The 23,148-nt window shown below is 43.8% G+C and overlaps 1 protein-coding gene across 1 annotated transcript in view; it reads right to left on the reverse strand.

The window, feature by feature from the left end:
* The window catches only part of LOC126416316 (uncharacterized), a 538,073-nt gene that overhangs the window by 140,793 nt on the left and 374,132 nt on the right, over positions 1-23,148 (reverse strand). The window contains exon 2 of the mRNA XM_050083978.1: positions 4,837-4,888. Coding sequence (XP_049939935.1) covers positions 4,837-4,888 — 52 coding nt within the window. The remainder of the gene's footprint in view (positions 1-4,836; positions 4,889-23,148) is intronic.

The raw sequence follows: 23,148 nt of genomic DNA on the forward strand, positions 1-23,148 counted from the left end.
TGTGATTACATTTTCACGCAATTTGAGTGCATAGATCCTGAGAAATCAGTACGCAGAACAACCACCTCTGGCCGTAATAACGGCCTTGATGCGCCTGGGCATTGAGTCAAACAGAGCTTGGATGACGCGTACAGGTACAGCCGCCCATGCAGTTTCAACACGATACCACAGTTCATCAAGAGTAGTGACTGCCGTATTGTGACGAGCCAGTTGCTCGGCCACTATTGACCAGACGTTTTCAATTGGTGAGAGATCTGGAGAATGTGCTGGCCAGGGCAGCAGTCGTACATTTCCTGTATCCAGAAAGGGCAACATGCGGTCGTGCATTATCCTGCTGAAATGTAGGGTTTCGCAGGGATCGAATGAAGGGTAGAGCCACGGGTCGTAACACATCTGAAATGTAACGTCCACTGTTCAAAGTGCCGTCAATGCGAACAAGAGGTGACCGAGACGTGTAACCAATGGCACCCCATACCATCACGCGGGGTGATACGCGAGTATGGCGATAACGAATACACGCTTCCAATGTGCGTTCACCGCGATGTCGCCAAACACGGACGCAACCGTCATGATGCTGTAAACAGAACCTGGATTCATCCGAAAAAATGACGTTTTGCCATTCGTGCACCCAGGTTCGTCGTTGAGTACACCATCGCAGGCGCTCCTATCTGTGATGCAGCGTCAAGGGTAACCGCAGCCACGGTCTCCGAGCTGATAGTGCATGCTGCTGCTAACGTCGTCGAACTATTCGTGCAGATGGTTGTTGTCTTGCAAACGTCTCCATCTGTTGACTCAGGGATCGAGACGTGGCTGCACGATCCGTTACAGCCACGCGGATAAGATGCCTGTCATCTCGACTGCTAGTGATATGAGGCCGTTGGGATCCAGCACGGCGTTCCGTATTACCCTCCTGAACCCACCGATTCCATATTCTGCTAACAGTCATTAGATCTCGACCAACGCGAGCAGCAATGTCGCGATACGATAAACCGGAATCGCGATAGGCTACAATTAGACCTTTATCAAAGTCGGAAACGTGATGGTACGCATTTCTCCTCCTTACACGGGGCATCACAACGCCGTTTCACCAGGCAACGCTGGTCCACTGCTGTTTGTGTATGAGAAATCGGTTGGAAACTTTTCTCATCTCAGCACGTTGTAGGTGTCGCCACCGGCTCCAACCTTGTGTGAATGCTCCGAAAAGCTAATCATTTGCATATCACAACATCTTCTTCCTGTCGATTAAATTTCGCGTCTGTAGTACGTCATCTTCGTGGTGTAGCAATTTTAATGGCCAGTAGTGTAGAAACGTATGTCATTTCAGGACAAGTAGGAGCGTGTTACCGTTATACGAGGGCTGTCCAGAAAGTAAGTTACGATTGATCGCGAAATGAAAATCACAATGAAAATCAGAAATGTTTCATTTGCAACAGTTAGCTACACCTTTCAGCTACTTCTCTACGTAGTCGCCGTTCTGACTCAGACATTCGTCGTAGCGTTGTACCAACTTTCCCAATACCCTCATCATAGAAGGCAGCCGCCAGTGCTTCCCGCCAATTCTCTACGCTGGTCTAAAGCTCGTTGTCTGTGCCAAAATGTTGTCTTCATAGCCAGCGGTTCGTTTGAGCAGAGATGAAACTCAGTGGGAGACAATTACGGGCTGTATTGTGGGTAACCAAACATTTCCAATTGAAACGATGCAGAAACATCTTCATTGCCCCTGCAGAGTGAGGCTGAGAATTGTCTTGAAGAAGAAACCGCACGACAGTTATGTAATGTTGATTGCATAGCTTCAGGGGAAAATTCTCACCAGGCCCTCGTACTTGGCGGGAGACACTATTTTGTATAACATCTTAACGCGCTCACTAAGAGCTCAGGAATGAAAAGAGCGCCATAATTGTACCTAGAGTCATACTAGACACTGCCCAACACATCTTTGCAAAGCTTTATCCGATTTTCATAGTCGTTTCCATTTCCCGATCAATCGTAACTTACTTTCTGGACAGTCCTCGTATTAAATTGAAAATGTGTTTTACATTAAATATAAAGCGTTGAATGCAGAGGAAGAATTTAAATTTAGTGAATTACAGAATGTGTTTGGTGTAGTAGTTGTGTGGAAATGAAAATATTGAAAAATTAACTCCAGATTGTTGTATCGGAGATTTACGCAAAGGGTAGCTGCAACCCCTCGGGCACTCCCGGCACGCGGGCAGTCTACATTGCCCCTGCAAGCCTGAGGATCGCTAGCTCTCCGCGTCGCTGTCTCGACTGGACAAAAGCCGGCGGTACGAGCGCTGGCAGAGGTCTCTACTTCCGAGGCATCCATTCGCGTCCGCACAGCACGTGGCAAGAAAATGGTTTAACGGGTATTTTGCCGCCGGCAGCTATAAAGGCCGTTACAGGGACTACAGCAGCCGGTTCTTCCGGTTTTCAAAGCCTCTCCTGACCTCCACGCGGGTGCTACTCATATCATCATCTCAAAACGCTCCTGAAGCCCATCGTAAGGACCGACGCCACTGCCTTCAGCTTTCATCGTTGTTTCCTCTGTGGACTTACACAATGTTAATGACAGACTTTTCCGTGCCTGTTTTGGGGCTAATCAAGACGGCATTCTCGGACATGAATTATTTCCTTCCAAGTGTATTTTCCTACGAAACTCCTAGTGGTCTTACTACACACTAGAAACAGTCAAGCGGCTTCATATAGCAGCTCTGTCAAGACTCTGTACCAGTAGCTAGTGGGCTTTGTATTTGGTGTCTTTTGTTCTTACCGTCTAAGCAGACGCATTCCGTTGTCAATGAACTTGTTATAACTTGATCACCGTTGTCCCTGTGTCTCAGTGAGTGGCACTTCACAGACTAACAACAGACAGGATGTGCCACAAGTGGTGCAACGGTTGTAGATTAGGCTAGTCAGAACAAGAATGGGATCATGTAAGATGCCAGATATCATTATAAGAAGTGTTAAAGCGTGAATAAACAGCACTGAATGATTTCGTGGCATATACACCGTTTCTTTCGTGATCTTAACAGTATCTTTCAGAGACAAAGGAGAAGGGCAAAATTTCGAGCTGGTGTGCTGAATGGCAGCTAGCTCTTAATCTGGAAAAATGTAAGTTGATGTGGATAAGTAGAAGGAACAAAGCTGCAATATTCGGTTACAGTATTACTAGTGTCCTGCTTGACACAGTCAGGTCGTTTAAATATCTGGGCGTAACGCTGCAAAGCGATCTGAAACGGAACGAGCGTATGAGAACTGCGGTAGGGAAGGAGATTGGTCGCCTTCGCTTTATTGCGAGAATTTTAGGAAAGAGTGGTTCATCTGTAAAGGAGACCGCATATAGGGCGCTGGTACGACCTATTCTTCAGTACTGCTCGAGCGTTTGCGATCCGTACCTGGTGGGATTGAAGGAAGACATCGAAGCAATTCAGAGGCGGGCTGCTGGATTTGTTACCGCTAGATTCGAACAAAACGTAAGTGCTACGTATATGCTTCGGGAAATCAAATGAGAATCGCTGGAGAGAAAGCGACGTTCTTTTTAAGAAACTCTGTAGAGGTAATGTAGAGAACCGGAATTTGAAGTTGACTGCCGAACAATTCTACCGCCGCAAGCATAGATCACACGTAAGGACGATGGAGATAATATACGAGAAATCAGGGCTCATACGGAGGCATATAGAGAGACATTTTTTCCTGGCTCTGTTTGCGAGTGGAGCACGAAAGGGAAATGACTACTAGTGGTACAGGGTACTCTCCGCCACGCACCGTAAGCTGGCTTCCGGAGTGTCTATAAAAATCCTGAGGTAGACGTCTCAGTTTGAGACAAAAATCACTTTTTTTTTCATTGCAGTTTCATTCCATCGCACAAGGGCAAGGTGTCGGCTGTCAGCGGTAAAATATCTCGCTTTTGGGTAAAATGAAATCCGTCTTCATCGTCTGCAGTCATGGAGTAAGTTCGAGGAAGATTCAAATCTGTGCTTGGACTTTTAGGTTGATACGTAGACAAAAACAACCGTTCCCTGTACTTTCGTTTGAACTTAACGCGTACTTGCTGTTATACATTCTCATTTGATTTACACACCGATTATACTGTACGATGTGACTTCATCTCCTTATCTTTCTATTATGCAATGACGCTGAGAACAATGGTAAAGAAAGTGACATAACTCCATCATATCATCACGTGCACCCGTTTTGTATACAAAGACTCGCCGGAAAGCCTCGTATATATATGTTTACAAGTCAACAGGTAGAGGTTCTTGCTCCATATCACAATTCTTATATTTTCCAGTGAACTGGCTAGTGACCTACTAAAACGATGTTGCGCCAACATTGTTCCACAGAGTTTAATAATGCATTAATGCCTTACTCTTTGCTACTACTATGTTAATCACTCTCTAATTATCATTCATAGATCTGCGAATGGACAGTAAGGACAAGGGAATGTTATTCATAGTGCGTATCAAAAAATGCAGTGCGCACATTTGCTCCCATGTGATTTCAGATCTTGCCACACGTTCTCAGCAGGTTCATGATGGTTTACAAGGCAAGAAGGGAGTATTCGTAAAATGAAAATACTCTCTCCTTGTACATTCATGAAATGTGAATAAAAGTACCATGGCCACGTTGTTGTGCGGACGCAGTACCAAGTTTCGGTTCGCTCTGTGAACTTGTCAAATCTGTTCAAACATAATTGCAATCGCTGCCGTGAATAGCCGATCTTTCATTTCTCAAGAAAGAAATAACTCATGACTGCAGGTTATTTCCGTTTTGTTCTTTGGAACTGGATATAATCAGGCTAAGAAAGTGCAGAGAAGTGAACTTTTTGTCTCTTACCTGAATCCTGCTGGAAGATTCAGCCTAAAGACTGGCTCATTTGTTTCTCCTCCTGAAACAAAAACAAAGACACTTTAGGAGTTAGGGAAGTCTTGTGTATTGGAACTACATGTAGAGGGACATACCAATGACGAACAGTATTAAATATGTTATTGTCTACGGTATAGTCCGTTTTCTCCTGCAGTGGCGTTTCACATTTTGCAACAGACCTCTTACGGTTTCTTAATTTACGCACATAACGGAATGCTGTTACAAAGTCCAAACTGAACTTATGCTCTTATTGTAGCCTCGATTTTATACCAAAAGAACATTATAAGTATACGACCGAACTATACAGTTAAAAAGGACCGAAAATGACCAGCACGACACTGACGACTTCGCCTGGAATGTTCAGCACTGGGCAGTGCAACAGTGGCAGAGTCTTGCATGGCTGTATGAATCCCGATACCTTCTTCATCCCAATAGCAGGGCGCGAATCTGTCGCCTTCCAGCGGAACAGCCCCTCGACACCTGTACGTCGGTACTGAGACAAGCTGGCGGCGGCTCCATTGTGCACTGGAAACCGTTGACATGGGCATTCGTGGGTTGAATGGAGCTCGTGCAAGGCACCGTGACGGCCAAGGTGTATCGTACACTGGATGGCACAACACATACACCCCTTTAGAACGAACATGTTTCCCGACGGCAGTGGCATTTTTCAACAAGGTAATGCCCCATCTCACAAGGCCAGGACTGTGACGGAGTGGTTCGAGGAACACACTTCCAGCTTCTTTGATGACCCCTTCCCCTTTAACTGAACTACCTACTGTGACATTCACTACAGCCCTTCAATCAAGAAGGAGGCCACTAAGTAGAGAAGGAAGGAAGATTAAGGTCAATGTCTTGTCGACGATGAGGTTATTAGAGACACCGCTCAATCTCGAATAGCATATACTCGTACCAAACCATCCCAACGATCAAGTTCATTTGTGTGAAATATATTAAAGCTTCTCATTTATTATTTTTTTTTGATATGTTTTGTAAACAGTATTTAGGGCAGTTGGAATTTTATAGTTTTCTTTTTAATTTAAGTGACGTTAACTTAATTATGAATGTAATTATTCGGAATACTTAAAATTCAATTTCCCGTAAACTTTCTTACCATTTCCTTTAATATTTTGCTGAAGTATTATAAACGTAATACTACCCGCAATAATAATAATTCAGTGGAAAATATTGCAAAGTTACCTACTTACAGTCCCTACAAGTTTACCGGTCTCACTGCTGTAGTTGTATTACTGAAGGTACCATTTCCGACAAAGTATTAATAGAAGAAGGGTGAAACTTGTGATTTGGAAAAATACCTAGGACAAACTCTATTGGAATTTATTTATGATTTTAGAAACAATTTTAAAAATTGTAAATTTCAGCTTTAAATTTTTTTGTGTCTTTAGTGGTATAAAATATTGAAAAACTGGTTTGTTGAATAATGCCAGGAGTGATAAGAAGTTAATCTCAAAGTTTCATTCAATCCCGATGAGTGTGATTTGAGGAAAGTTACGATACATAAGAGAAAACGTAAGTTGTGGGTAAAAACATTTAAAGAAGAGGAGACAAAATTCACATTTTTATCATAAATTCTGAAACGTGCCATATACACAGTTCTTTACTGCTTATCCTTTTTCTCGTCCCTTCTACTTCTTTCCCTGCTCTCCACACAGTTATATTCACAATTTCCTTTATTCTCATTGTGGCATCGTCCAGAGGTCGCGCTGCCAAACCAAAGTCGGCAACATGTAACCACGCCACAGACATTAGCGACAGCTCGCTGCAATCCGCAGCAACCAATGGGGAGCACTCCTCTCTCAGCGTAGCGGCGCCCTCGCGCTGAGGTCAATTAAGTTTCGAGCATGCAAGAACTCTGCCCAATTTTCTTTTTATTTATTTATTTTTTACCTCAGCTGAAGCAGTCAGCATCATCGTGTAGGACAGTGACAGCTTAAGTTTCTGATGAGATGTGCTTTCGTAAATGTTGCATCATAAGTTTTTTCGCACGAGAAAAGCTTGTTGATTTGTGCATTAAGTGGTGCTTTCATAATCAATGACAGTTCTAAATTATCAAGCAGTCAATTGGCAAAGAACTGTGCCAAAGGTCAGTAAACCTTTTATTCATTTATGTAATAAAGTGAGCTAATATTTCATGTGTTCTAGTTTGAGAACATTCTCCCTGAGAAGTCAAAGAACCCTCAGTTGTGAATGGCGACTGTAGTTTCGTCTGGTCACGACACTCATAGCGTAAAATAACATAATATAAAATTCTGCTTCCACACTAATTTGCAAGGTATATGACCAGCACTGAAAGCGGAAACTGCCCCCAACACAATAATATATACACAATCTTGTTTTAGGGCACCTTTCCCATAAAACTACATTGAGTGATTTGTTTGCACGCTCAACTGAAAGCATTTCACATTGTGAATCCACAGAAGTATGCAGAGAATCAACGGTAAAATATTCAATCTCGAAACTAAACGTTATTTACTTCGTACATCCAGAGAAGAATGTTGAGAATATGTTGGGCCCACTGTTATTTCAACGCCACAATTGATTATGATATATTTCAAACTATATAAGGTACTAGCTAACAAACCCAGCTTGCCCGAGTACTCATTCTGCCTATTTTCTATGAGAAACGAAGAAAGTGAACTGTGTTTCTACTGTAATATTGAAACAATTTCACTTCCATGTATTCGTGAAAACATCTTTGAAATTATGAACAGTTGCACAGTCCGTAATGTAGGAATGTATAAGTACAGCTTTTTCGCGTGTGTCCAAAGTAACTTTGTAATCGTCTCTATGGGATCGTCTCTTCATAGGTCTCTAGACGGGTTTCGTTTTCGCCTAAAGCCGTTTGTGCTTTTCATTTGAAAGCTGTCATAAGTGCTGCCAGGTGCCAGGGATTTCTTTAAGTGGGGCCGATTGTAGGATTGTCTTAGTAGTAAAGAATAAAGGTATTAAAATGCCATGCTTGATGCGGCATTCTTTCACGCATCTCAGTGTTTGTGACGCCATATCTCTTTAACTACGTGTCGTACAACGCTATATTTGTTTAGGTACAGTCAGCGGCGTGTGTGGCTACTCTCTACGAAATATGTTGCGAATAGAGTTAGTAGCAAAGAAGTAATAAATTTAAACGTCATTCATGACGCGGCAGTTTATGACGTGTTTATGACATATCTCCTGATCTGTGTGTCATACAAAGATATAATTTTGCATGTACTTTCAGCGGCATATGTGGATACTGACTGCAAATAGAATTGGTAGTAAGGAATTAATAAATCGAAACGTCATGCACAATGCGGGAGTTTCTCACGCATCGCATTGTTTATCACGTCATATGTCCTGGACTTCGTGTGGCAGGGCGGTATAATTTTGTACGTGCATTTAACGGCATACTTGGATACTGTCTGCGAAATTTATTGGGTCTAGAGTTAGTAGCACAGAAGTAATAAATTTAAACGTCATGCATGATGTGGCAGTGTTTCACGCATTTCATTGTTTCTGACGTCATGTATCCTGAACTATGATAGGTAAGTGGTTATTAAAAAAGTGGTTCAAATGGCTCTAAGCACTATGGGACTTAACATCTGAGATCATCAGTTCCCTAGACTTAGAACTACTTAAACCTAACTAACCTAAGGACATCACAAAAATCCATGCCCGATGCAGGATTCGAACCTGCGACCGTAGTAGCAACGCGGTTCCTGACTGAAGCGTCTAGAACCGCTCGGTCACAGTGGCCGGCTAAGTGGTTATTACTCCAAATTTGGTTCAAATCGGTCCAGAGGCTTAGGAGGACATGTGAAACACACACACACACACACACACACACACACACACACATACATACACACACACATACATTTTTATAATATGTGTGAATATTTGTTTGTAACAAATTTTCCGCCATTTTTATCGAAAAATGTGAAAATATTTATTTAGATTTTTTACTATAGCCGGACGGTGTGGCCGAGTGGTTCTAGGCGCTACAGTCTGGAACTGCGCGACCGCTGCGGTCGCAGGTTCGAATCCTGCCTCGGGCATGGATGTGTGTGGTGTCCTTAGGTTAGTTAGGTTTAAGTAGTTCTAAGTTCTAGGGGACTGATGACCTCAGAAGTTAAGTCCCATAGCGCTCAGAGCCATTTGAAAATTTTTTTTACTATAAAACTACATATTAACCCACCTTTAACTTATAACTAATGACGTAATACTTCAAAAACAAAGAAAAGAAAAAAAAATCAGGAGAGAGAAAACGGAAAACGTTAACGTGACGGCAGTGTGTCTATGTACCTTGCTACGTATAAGAGAAAGGAAGATGTATCTGCACTGCTTTGCTGTAAGGCAGAACGACAAAATTCCAGCCGTTTGATTCCAGCTAGTAGGGAGCCGGTCTGGACGTACTGCCGCATGGAGGCACACAATCCGTCCGACAACAAACGAACGGCCCGGAGCGTTTCGGCCCCAACGTCAGCTGCAACATCAGGAGCAGGCAGCAGTGCTCGCTACGGGACACGTCGCATCATTAGGCGGCGCATCGGTCGGCTTTCCGGTCAATGACGTCACACGGAAACAGCATCCTGTGCGCTGCCCATGTACCCCCGGTCTGCACGTAGGTAACATCAGCGCTGCGTGCAAAAGCTGCATGGAATTTGCCTTCACACACAATCATTTTCATTCTCTAGTGACGCAAATAGGTTGCACTTCACTCACACCCCGTGATTCCCTAAAAACTTCCACCTCGAATACATATTGGCTGAAATGCTATTTTTTCACAGTGGAAATACACAGGGTCATAAAAAGAAATCTCATATAGTCAGTCCAGAAATAACGGGAAAATGTTTAATGGCGTCCCCTCTATATTTCTCAAATAGGTCAATACTTGCTTAACTTAGAAATTTACTTTTTGAAGTTCCTTCGTACCTTCAGAAACGAAAACTTTACACATTTTCTTACTTTACCAGTCGAAATTTTAAATCCTCTTTACTTCTGTGGCCATCACTTATTTTGCCACGCAATATCAAAACCATCTACTACTTCAGCGTTTGATTTCCTAATTTAGTTTCCTCCAGTACCATCTGAGTTATTTCGACTACACTCCATTACCCTTGTTTTACATTTGTTGATGCTCATCCTATAACAACTTTTCAACACAATACACATTCCTCCCACATGATTTCCACAATTCTTTTCCGTCTCTGGCGGAATCACTGGGCTTTACCCGTTGAAAATTCTTTGAGAGAAAATCCTATTTTATTCTTCGCACTAGCTGAATACCACGCTTACCCGGTTACGTATTTATTCCAGTCTTCTATTATCCTTCTCCTCCTTCCTCCTCTCGCTGGACATCTCTTCCTCTTCCCTTTCTGTGTCCATTTCCACCTTCTCCTCTCCCTGCCCATCTCTTCTTCCCCCTCTCTTCCTCCATCTTTCTCTGTTCATGTCCTCCTCTCCCCTCTGTCCGTCCGTTTGCCCCTCCCCTCACTCTGTACGCTCCTCCTCCCCTCTCCCTGTCCATCCCTCCTTCCCCTACTTTGTCTGTCCATTTCCTCCCCCCCCCTTCTCTTTCCACGATATCACCCGCCATCCCAATAGGAAGTTGGTGTTTCTTACCCCCACAGAATTTCTTTCCAGATCGTAATTAATATCTATAGTAAGTTCGGTTAAAATCGTTCCAGGGGTTTAGGATGGGCGTTTTACCCGTGGCTTTCGCCGCTTACGCACATTCCAAATGTATTTACATATATTTAATATATTTCTCACGTGTTTGTATACTTATTTCGCAGGTAATTCTAGTGAATTTCGCCCTGCAGTTTTATTTTCACGAATCTCATGTTTATAACGCCATATCTCCTGAACTACACACATCAAAAAAAGTTTTGCATCTTCTCGGTTCCAAGAGCTTCGGAAGCTGTACAGAAAATTGGAATAGAATTCAACATAAACATCATTTCCGCCCCTTTTATTGCTCATGAAATCCACACATTCCATGTTGTACCATCATACAGCGAGACCACAATGTGGTGGTCCACATTGCTATGCACACTGGTTCCTCTAATACCCTGTAGCACGTCTTCTTGCATTGGTGCATACTATCCACAAATTCATCAAAGCACTGTTGGTCAAGATTGTCCCATTCCTCAACGTCGATTCGGCGTAGATCCCTCAGAGTGGTTGGTGGGTCACGTCGTCCTTCAACAGCCCTTTTCTCTCTATCCCAGGCACGTTCGATGGGATTCATGTCTGGAGAACATGCTGGACACTCTAGTCCAGCTGTCGTTATCCTGAAGGAAGTCATTCACAAGATGTGCACGATGGGGGCGCAAATCGTCGTCCATGAAGACGAATGCCTCGCCAATATGCTGCCGATAAGGTTGCACTATCGGTCGGAGGATAGCATTCACGTATCGCACAGCCGTTTCGGTGCCTCCATGACCACCAGCGGCGTACGTCGGCCCCACACAATGCCACCGTGAAACACTAGGGAACCTCACCTTGCTGCACTCGTTGGACAGTGTGTCTAGGGCGTTCAGCCTGACAGGTTTGCGTCCAAACACGTCTCCGACGATTGCTTGGTTGAAGGCATATGCGACACTGATCGGTGCAGAGAACGTGATGCCAATCCTGAGCGGTCCATTCGGCATGCTGTTGGTCCCTTCTGTATGGCGCTGCACGGTGTCGCGGTTGCAAAGATGGACGTCGCCATGGACGTCGGGAGTAAAGTTGCCCATCATGCAGCCTACTGCGCACAGTTTGAATCTTAACACGACTTCCTGTGGCTGCACGAAAAGCATTATTCAACATGGTGGCTTTGCTGTCAAGGTTCCTCCGAGACATAATCCGTAAGTCGTGGTCATCCACTGTAATAGTAGCCCTTGGGCGGCCTGAGCGACGCATGTCATCGACAGTTCCTGTCTCTCTGTATCTCCTCCATGTCCGAACAATATCGCTCTGGTTCACTCCGAGACGCCTGGACACCCCTTGTTGAGAGCCCTTCCTGTCACAAAGTAACATTGCGGGCGCGATCTAACCGCGGTATTGACCGTCTAGGCATGGTTTAACTACAGACAACAAGAGCCCTGTACCTCCTTCCTGGTGGAATGACTGGAACTGATCGGCTGTCGGACCCCCTCCGTTTAATAGGCGCTGCTCATGTGTAACTGTTTACATCTTTGGGCGGGTTTAGTGACATCTGTGAACAGTCAAAGGGACTGTGTCTGTGATACAATATCCACAGTCAAAGTCTATCTTCAGGAGTTCTGGGAACAAGGGTGATGCAAAACATTTTTTGATGTATGTGTGTTTCATACAACGATATAATTTTACAGGCACATTCAGTGGTGTTCGTGGCTACTGTCTGCGAAATTTGTTGTGAATAGATTTAGTAGTAAAGAAGTAACAAATTATAACGTCATGGATGATGCGGCAGTTTTTCACGCATCTTAGTAGTTCACGTCATATGTCCTAAAATATGTGTCGTAAAATATAATTTTGCAGGTACGTGTACATGGCTGCTGTATGCTAAATGTGTTAGTAGCAAAGAAGTTACTACCAAAGAAGTAAAAGATTTAAACATCTTGCATTATGCATCAGTTTTTCACGGATCTCAGTGTTGATGACGTCGTATCTCCTGAATTATGAGTCGTACAATGATATAACTTTGCTAGTGCATTCAGTGGTATATGAGAATACTTTCTGGAAAATATGTTGCGAGTACAGTTAGTAACAAAGGAGTATGAAATTGAAACCTCATGCTTCACGCGGCAGTTTTACTACATGAACGGAGGAATAGTAGTATTCGATCAACTTTGTTCCACTCATCATTTTTTGGAGTTGTCAGCAATAATAAGTTTTCTAAGGCTTTGAAGGTACGAGTAAAGTTTGTGGCAAGTCACTAAGTGCTCTCATTCACAAATAATGGATGAATAAAGTATGGGCAGTCGCGCGTTATGGCTTACACTGCTTTTTCACCCCCGACACCCTGTTTTAGGTAGGTGGTTCTTATCCTCACAGCGATTCTTTCCAGGCAGTAATGTATCAGGTTTGGGTGAGATCGGTCTAGTTTTGTAGGAGAAGATGTGGAACATATATTCATATATAGATACATACATCTGTTTTTATAATACCGGGTGATCAAAAAGTCAGTATAAATTTGAAAACTGAATAAATCACGGAATAATGTAGATAGAGAGGTACAAATTGACACACATGCTTGGAATGACATGGGGTTTTATTAGAACCAAAAAATACAAAAGTTCAAAAAATGTCCGACAGATGGCGCTTCATCTGATCAGAATAGCAATAATTAGCATAAAAAAGTAAGACAAAGCAAAGATGATGTTAAAGAAACTTCCTGGCAGATCAAAACTGTATGCCGACCGAGACTCGAACTCGGGACCTTTGCATTTCGCGGGCAAGTGCTCTACCATCTGAGCTACCGAAGCGCGACTCACTCCCAGTCCTCACAGCTTTACTTCTGCCAGTATCTCGTCTCCTACCTTCCAAACTTTACAGAAGCTCTCCTGCGAACCTTACAGAACTAGCACTCCTGAAAGAAAGGATACTGCGGAGACATGGGTTAGCCACAGCCTGGGGGATGTTTCCAGAATGAGATTTTCACTCTGAAGCGGAGTGTGCGCTGATATGAAACTTCCTGGCAGATCAAAACTGTGTGCCCGACCGAGACTCGAACTCGGGACATCCCCCAGGCTGTGGCTAAGCCATGTCTCCGCAGTATCCTTTCTTTCAGGAGTGCTAGTTCTGTAAGGTTCGCAGGAGAGCTTCTGTAAAATTTGGAAGGTAGGAGACGAGATACTGGCAGAAGTAAAGCTGTGAGGACCGGGCGTGAGTCGTGCTTCGGTAGCTCAGATGGTAGAGCACTTGCCCGCGAAATGCAAAGGTCCCGAGTTCAAGTCTCGGTCGGGCACACAGTTTTGATCTGCCAGGAAGTTTCATATCAGCGCACACTCCGCTACAAAGTGAAAATCTCATTCTGGAAAGATGATGTTCTTTACAGGAAATGCTCAATATGTCCACCATCATCCCTCAACAATAGCTGTAGTCGGGGAATAATGTTGCGAACAGCACTGTAAAGCACATCCGGAGTTATGGTGAGGCATTGGCGTCGGATGTTGTCTTTCAGCATCCCTAGAGATGTCAGTAGGTCACGATACACTTGCGACTTCAGGTAACCCCAAAGCCAATAATCGCACGGACTGAGGTCTGGGGACCTGGGAGGCCAAGCATGACGAAAGTGGCGGCTGAACACACTATCATCACCAAACGACGCGCGCAAGAGATCTTTCACGCGCCTAGCAATATGGGGTGGAGCGCCATCCTACATAAACATCGTACGTTCCAGCAGGTGTTTATCAGCCAGGCTGGGGATGATGCGATTCTGTAACATATCGGCGTACCTCTCACCCGTCACAGTAGCAGTTACGAAACCAGAATCACGCATTTCCTCGAAGAAAAAAGGCCCGATAACGGTAGATGTGGTAAATCGAACCTATACCGTGACTTTCTCGTCGTGCAATGGAGTTTCCACGACAGTTCTACGATTTTCGGTAGCCCAAATTCTGCAGTTGTGGGCGTTGACAGACCCTCGGAGCGTGAAATGAGCTTCGTTGGTCCACAACACGTTACTCAACCAATCGTCATCTTCCGCCATCTTTTGAAACGCCCACGCTGCATATGCCCTCCGCTTCACTAAATCGCCAGGTAACAGTTCACGATGCCGATGGATTTTGTACGTATAGCATCGGAGGGTACGCCTAACTGCCAACCAAACAGTAGTGTATGGAATGCCGGTGCGACGTGCGACTGCACGAGCTCTGATTTCCCCGTACATAGACAAACCCGCTACAGTCTCCATTTCTTCCTGAACTGTCTCAGCAGCATTACGCCTTGTGCTCGGTCGGCCACTATGGGGTCTATCGTCTAAACAACCCGTGGCTTCGAACTTAGAAATCATTCTCGCCACAGCTGCATTTGTCAACGGACCTTTACCCGTTCGAATCCCCTTCCTATGGCGATAGGATCGTACGCTGAACTAGCACATTCCCCATTCTTATAATACAGCTTCACTAAAAGCGCCTTTTCAGGTAACGTCAACATGCTGCGACTGCTGGCGCATCTGTTTCTCTCTCTCATTACAGCTCCTTTTATACACGATTGTCATTCGCAGTCACTGACGTTTTGCTGTGCAGCGCCATCTGTCGAACATTTTGTGAACTTAGTTTTTTTTGTTCTAATAAAACCCCATGTCATTCCAAGCACGTGTGTCAATTTTTACCTCTCTATCTATATTATTCCGTGGTTTATTAAGTTTTCAAATTTATACTGACTTTTTGATCATCCGGTATGTATGGTTTTTAGAAGCTGAATTCGGAAATCGTTACTGGGATAAACGTGAAATCTAGAAATGTTTTATCATCCTTCTTACTGAGAGCAGAGAGATCCGCGCTTATATAACAAGCGCAGTCTCCGTAAAATAATGCCGGCCATCACTTTTTACGACATCGTTACTCTGCTAGTTAATGGCGGCGCGGCGCTTTGATGCCGGTGGATCGTGTTCCCGCCTACATGCCGGCAACCACGGCCCGCGGCTGTGGCTGTCTTCCCGCCGCCTGGACAGGCCGCAGCTGGGCCAAGGGCGGGCTTTCTCTCTGACTCACTGCCGTCCCCGCTGTCGTCACCGGAGGTCGCAGTGCTGCGCTCTGCCTGCACCCGGCCTAGACCCCGGAGGAACGCGCCGACAAAGGCTGCCTGTGGTCAAGCCTGCGCCAGGGATTCCCACACTTTTACTCTGACCGAACACTTTCAGAATCGCGATAGTTTGATGGAAAACCCTGTTTACTTTGAATGTTAATAAAATTTTTAAAATGTGAAAAACTGGTTTTATTCTGTGATTGCTTCAATTGTAAAACATAACTAGTAATTAGAGTTTCGGTCTACTAAAACTACGGTTCAGTGTTTTTGATACACAAAATAAATGACGTAGTAAATGTTAGGACTACCGGTAGTACTGGTAGCGTTGGTAGGGAAACAAAACATAAATGAACGTATGAGAGAGGAACTGGGAGCCAACGACTACTCTTTGTTTTTTATTTGTTTGGTTGTTTGTTTTTGCACATAATTAGAACCGCTCATCAGCCGACCGCTGTGGCCGAGCGGGTCTAGGCGCTTCAGTCCCGAATCGTGCTGCTGCTTCGGTCAGAGGTTCGAATCCTGCCTCGGGCATGGATATGTGTGATGTCCTTAGGTTAGTTAGGTTTAAGTAGTTCTAAGTCTAGGAGACGGATGACCTCAGATGTTAAGTCCCATAGTGCTCAGAGCCATTTGAAGTATTATGGACTAACTTATATTGGTTTTATTTTGTACGCAATAGAGCATTCTTTATTATGAACAGAGGCAAGAGATTTCTGTTATTATTGATCAGTAGGAAAGCTGTTTAGCAATAACGGAAATACGTTTTATATAAGTTCGACGAAGTATTGAAGCTATATTTGACTCCACTTTTTTAAAAATTTCTCCTGTTTTTGAGGAAATTGCTTTTCTAGCGCTGTACGATAAATCTGACGTCTTTACTTTTGCATTTTTAGTAAAACATTCCTCTGTTTCACGTTACAAATCAACAGTTTTCGAGTAAAACTTGAATTAAGCACTGAAAATTTCAATTTTGCTATAAATGTTTTTTATTTTAAGTAACTATATCGAACAAAAATTACGCTTTATACAGGTTGTAACAAAAATGTACTGCACGAATTGCAGTACACATTCCTCACACCTAGACGAAGAAATTACATGAACATGGGTCTGGAAAACACTTGTTTCCATGTTACAATTCATTCTTTCCAACTCATTACTCTTGGAAAACATACGAGAACAGAACGTTGGAATCATGGAGAAAACGCACTCTTCGTGACGTGTTTTGTTTTGTTTTACATGTTCCTGTTGCCATGCAACGGTCATCATAGCTTGCTTACAGGTAACACCAACTGTTCCACACCATCGTGTGAAATAGTATGGGTAGATGTTATGCCTGGCAATCGGACTAAACTATTAATTGGATAGTTTTGTCGACCGCCCCCCCCCCCCCCCCCCCGCCCGACTCGGAAGATATAGTTGCTGAACAGTTCAAAGAAAACTTGGGTCTCATGTCAAACAACTACCCCGCTCATACAATTATAGTCGGTAGTGACTTCAATCTATCCTCGATACGCTGGAAAAATTATACGCTTAAAGCCGGCGGAAGGCATAAAACGTCGTCCGAAATTGTACTGAATGCTTTCTCAGAAAATTATTTTCAACAGTTAGTTCATGAGCCCACTCGAAGCGTAAATGGTCGCGAAAGCATACTTGGACCTTTTAGCAACAAATAATCCTGTACAAATAGTGAGTATTGTGACAAATACAGGGATTAGCGACCACAAGGTAGCTGCTTCTAGGCTGAATACCGTAACACCTACAACCATCAAAAAGAAACGCGAAGTATGTCTGTTTAAAAAGCTGATAAAAATGCTCTTAACGCCTTTTTAAGAGACAGTCTTTACTCCTTTCGATCTGATTATGTAAGTATAGAAAAGTTGTGGAATGTTTTTAAAGAGACAGAATCGACAGCAATTGACAGATATATACCACATAAATTAATAAGTGATGGTACTGATCCCCCATGATACAAAAAACGGGTCAGATCATTGTTGCAGAAGCAACGAAAAAAGCATGCCAAATTTAAAAGAACGGAAAATCCCCAAGATTGGCATAGTTTTACAGAAGTTCGAATATGGCGCGTACTTCAATGCGAGATGATTTTAATAATTTCCACAACTAAATTCTGTCTCGAAATCTGGTAGAAAACCCAAAGAGATTCTGGTCATACGAAAGCACACCAGTGGCAACACGCAATCAATACCTTCATTGTGCGATAACAACGGTGAAGTCACAGTGTCACTGTGCCACTAAAGCAGAGTTATTAAACACTGTTTTCCGAAACTCCTTCACCAAAGAAGACGAAGTAAATATTCCTGAATTCCAATCAAGAACAACTGCTTGGATGAGAAACATAGAAGTAGATATCCTCGGAGTAACGAAGCAGCTTAAATCACTTAATAAACGCATGGCCTCCGGTCCAGACTGTATACCAGTCAGGTTCCTCTCAGAGTACGCTGATAAAATAGCTCCATATTTAGCAATTATATACAACCACTCGCTCACAGAAGGATACGTACCTAAAGACTGGAAAATTGCTCAAGTCACACCAATACCCAAAAAGGGAAGTAGGAGTAATCCGCTGAATTACAGGCCTATATCACTAACGTCGATTTGTAGTAGGGTTCTGGAACACATGCAGTATTCGAACATTATGAAGTACCTCGAAGAAAACGATTTATTGACACACAGTCAGCACGATTTCAGAAAATATCGTTCTGGTGAAACACAACTAGCTCTTTATATGCATGAAGTAATAAGTGATATCGACAGGGGATGTCAAATTGATTCCATATTTTTAGCTTCCCAGAAGGCTTTCGATACTGTTCCTCACAAGCGTCTTCTAACCAAACTGCGTGCCTACGGAGTATCGCCTCAGTTGTGGGACTGGATTCGTGATTTCCTGTCAGAAAGGTCACAGTTCGTAGTAATAGAAGGAAAGTCATCCAGTAAAACAGAAAGAATATCCGGCGTTCCCCAAGGAAGTGTTATAGGCCCTCTATTGTTCCTGATCTATATTAACGACATAGGAGACAATAGCAGTAGCCGTCTTAGATTGTTTGCAGATGATGCTGTCATTTACCGTCTTGTAAAGTCATCAGATGAGCAAAACGAATTGCAAAATGACCAAAACACAAACAGTGTTGTGGCAAAGTGGGAGCGTCTTATGAATGTTTCCGTTAGCTGAATTTTTACGACCTTCGTTATTGCCTGAATCAACAACAATACTTCGAATCTCTTCGCTCAGCTTTTGGCAATAGTTCATCTCAAGGGAAGACTGTTTGCAAGAGGTTTGCTGAATGACGTCTTGGCCGTGCCTCCATCAGTGATGAATTTCACGAAGGTTGGTCAAAACCACTTTTTGTCGCAAGAAACATCAAATCTGTGTGTAACATGACTGAAGACCATCGACAGAAGACCAACCGTGTGACACTTGCCGTGGGCATACGTAGGACTGCAGTGTATTCATTTTAGCAAGAATTTTGAAGTAATAAATAGTTTACTTATTTTTTTTTTCCAACTGCCCCATTTTCATTTGTCTATCCCTTATAAATTTTGAGCACGCTCACCGCTCTAAAACATAGGGCGGTGTGTATTAAATGAGTTTTCCAAGAATGAACCACACTGAAATAGTATACGTCACAAAATTTTGAAATTTTGAAACGTATGACAGAATTACACGACGAAAACGTCGCAGGGATATGCAGGGTGGTGAGAAATAGTTTGCAAAGCTTGTAAGGACAATGCAGGGTAGGATGCGCTGAGAAATAATTGTTGAGAACAAAATTCGATACGTAGCACACTGAACTAAGCCAATCAGGCCGTTGCCCGCTGAAATTCAAGTGCCTCGCCAGATACATGCTCTCATGGCGTAGATGATTATGGACGAGACTATTCTGACTTTGGCTGGATTTCGAGCCTCACTGCCACATCACGTGCAATTTTTGTGTCGCTCTCTTCTTCGGTTTTAGGAAACCAAACGAAGGACACGAATGGCGACATCGCCTCTGGAGGGCCGATTGAAATTGCGCGCGCAACCGCTTGATTTGTTTAATGCTATTAACTCGGAAACGGCAAAACGAATCGAATTTTTTCCTTAAGGATTTTTTCTCCAAGCAGTCTACCCTGAAGCCCGCTTAACGCTTTTCACACTCTTTCTCATCACCCCTGTAGATATTGAGGTGACGGAAGTCATGCGATAACGACACGCACATATACAGGAATAAAATGACAGTGCATTCGCGGAGCTGTCATTTGTACTTACGTGATTCATGTCAAAATGTCTCCGATGTGTTTGTGGTCGCACGACGGGAATTAACAAAATTCAACGTGGTATGGTATTTGGAGCTAGACGCAGGGGACATTACATTTCGGAAATCGTTAAGAAACTCAATATTCCGTGATCCATAGGGTCAAGAGTGCGCCGAGAACACCAAATTTCAGGCATTGCCTCTGACCAAGAACAACGCAGTGGCCGACGACCTTCACTGAACGACCGATAGCAGCGCCGTTTGCGCTGAGCTGTCAGTGCTAACAGACAAGCAGCACTGCGTGGAATGACCGCAGACAGCAATGCGAGATGTACGACGAACGGATCTGTTAGGACAGTGCGGCGAAATCTGGCGTTCGTGGGCTATGTCAGCAGACGAGCGACGCGAGTGCCCTTGCTAACGGCACCACGTCGCTTGCGGCGCCTCTCCTGGGCTCCTGACCATATCGGTTGGACCCTAGACGACTGGAAAACCGTGGCCAAGTCCCGATTTCAGGTGGTAAGAGTTGATGGTAGGGTTCGAGTGTGGCGGAGATCCACGAAGCCTTGGACCCAGGTTGTCGACAAGACAGTGAGGAAGCTGGTGGTGCCTCCATAGTGGTTCAAATGGTTCAAATGGCTCTGAGCACTATGGGACTTAACTTCTGAGGTCATCAGTCTCATAGAACTTAGAAATACTTAAACCTAACTAACCTAAGGACATCACACACATCCATGCCCGAGGCAGGATTCGAACCTGCGACCGTAGCGGTCGTGCGGTTCCAGACTGTAGCGCCTAGAACCGCTCGGCCGCCCCGGCCGGCTCCATAGTGGTGTGGGCTGTGTTTACATAGAGTGGACTAGGCCCTCTTGACCAACTGAACCGATCACTGAAAGGAAATGATTATGTTCGGCTACTTGGAGGCAATTTGCAGTCATTCATGCACTTTATTTCCCAAACGATTTCTCGTCGCCGAGACACAACTGTTCGAGACTGGCTTGAAGAACATTCTGGAGAATATGACAGAATGAGCCGCTCACGCAGTTTGCTCGAGATGAATTCCATCGAACATTTATGGGACGTAATCGACAGGTCAGTTCGTGGACAAAATCCTGCATTGGAAGCTCTTTCACAATTATGGATGCTAGACAGGCAGTACGGCTGCATATTCCTGCAAGGGAATTACAACGACTTGTTGAGACCATGGCACGTCGAGTTGCTATATTTCGCCGGGCAGAGCGAGGTCCGACGTGATACTCGGACGTATCCCATGATTTTTGTCATCGTAGTGTGTATTTATATTCATAACTTTGCATTAATTGGAACGTGGCTGTATTTTGTGAGCAGAAACTCATAATATTTTGGTCTTTGTACTTATCTGCCCTAACATCCCACAAGATCGGCAACGATTAACATTTTTAATTCAATTTCGCTTTGTTTTATTAGCACTGTTTCTTTTTAAATATGATGATTTTCTAAAAGTCGACAATGGTCATGACACCATTAGTGTGACCCGAGATTGTAAAAACACAATAAAAAATTCTGGTAATATTTTTGCCGATGAAATCATTATCTGACATACAGGAAAAAATATAAGGTCTGTCAAAGAATACACGTTAAGGAGCGCATGAGAATTGTGAAGTGGAATAATAGAAAAAAGAATGTGAACCGACAGGATCCTCCGATAGTTCCTTGAAGTAGACGGCTTGAGTCTGTTGCCTGAGTAAGGTGGGGGTGGGGGCGGGGGGGGGGGGGGGGGGGGGAGGTGTCACGTAGTTTGACGGAACAAAGAACGAAGGGCCAAAGTTATGGAAGTTGCAACGAGTGCATTACTGCGCTGCGAATATTCGGTGGAGCGATGGGCGCCGAAGAGACGTGTCAGAAACACGCGGCTACGGTGCAGACACGCGATGCCGCCGTGAACATGGTGCATACTCCAGACGCGAAAGGAGCGGCAGTTTGAGCTATATACTTTAAAGACGTTGGACCTACTTAAGTGAAAACTCAGTTTCAGAGCGAGAAGGTAATTTCATTATAGAACTTTTCTTTCTTGGTTGTTTCTTCGTTCAGTTCGCTTCCACAAAGGCGGAGCTGGTCGTCAGCGGTAATACTTACTTTCGCTCTTCAGCTGGTGAGGCTTAAAACACATAAAAGAAATTATGAAAACATTTAGAAGGTGTTAAGTTACATATGGTGTGTATAATACAACACTGATGAATTCCTGTGGATGTATCTTAAAAGATAAAAGGCAGTTTTTTGACGAGTACATAAAAAAACTGGAATCTTCAGCCGGTGTTTGGCATTATTATTCATTATGGTGTATGACTTGAGCCTATTAGTGATTAAGGATGGATGAAAAACAGGACGTGATAATTTGCGAAAGACTTGTTGGTTCACCACCCTTGTCATCATCTTTATGTCGATGCCTTATAGGTTTTCTCCTCACTAAGCTGTGAGCAAATACGCTGCCTGAGCAAAAACGCGATGCAAATAAATTAATTAATTAATTAATTAATTAATTAATTACTTAATTAATAAAAGGCTCTGAGCACTGTGGGACTTAACTGCTGAGGTCATCACTCCGCTAGAACTTAGAACTACTTAAACCTAACTAACCTAAGGACATCACACACATCCATGCCCGAGGCAGGATCCGAACCTGCGACCGTAGCGGTCGCGCGGTTCCAGACTGTAGCGCCTTGAACCGCTCGGCCACTGCGGCCGGCAAAACACGATGCACCCAGAAGCCAAGGTTGGATGTCAACGTAACGCCAACGGCGGGTATTCAGCGTGGTCAGCAACAGCCTGTGCTGTTGACAAGGGCTTTGATATTGATTCCGTATTTCTGGATTTCCGGAAGGCTTTTGACTCTGTACCACACAAACTGGTTGTAATGAAATTGCGTGTTGATGGAATATCGTCTCGGTTTTGAGACTGGATTAATGATTTGCTGTCAGATACGTCACAGTTCGTAGTAATTGACGAAAAGTCGTCGAGTAAAACGGAAGGTATTTCTGGCGTTGCCCAAGGTAGTGTTGTTATAGGCCCTTTGCTGTTCCTTATCTATGTAAACGATTTGGGAGTCAATATGAGCAGCCGTCGAAGGTTGTTTGCAAATGATGTTGTCGTTTATCGACTAATAAACTCATCAGAAGATCGAAACAAATTGCAAAACGATTTAGAAAAAATATCTGAATGGTGCGAAAATTGGCAATTGACCCTAAATAACGAAAAGTGTGAGGTCATCCACATGAGTGCTAAAAGAAATACGTTAAACTTCGGTTACACGATAAATCAGTCAAATCTAAAGGCCGTA

The sequence above is a fragment of the Schistocerca serialis genome, chromosome 8 (assembly GCF_023864345.2).
Source record: "Schistocerca serialis cubense isolate TAMUIC-IGC-003099 chromosome 8, iqSchSeri2.2, whole genome shotgun sequence".
Classification (NCBI taxonomy): Eukaryota; Metazoa; Arthropoda; class Insecta; order Orthoptera; family Acrididae; genus Schistocerca; species Schistocerca serialis.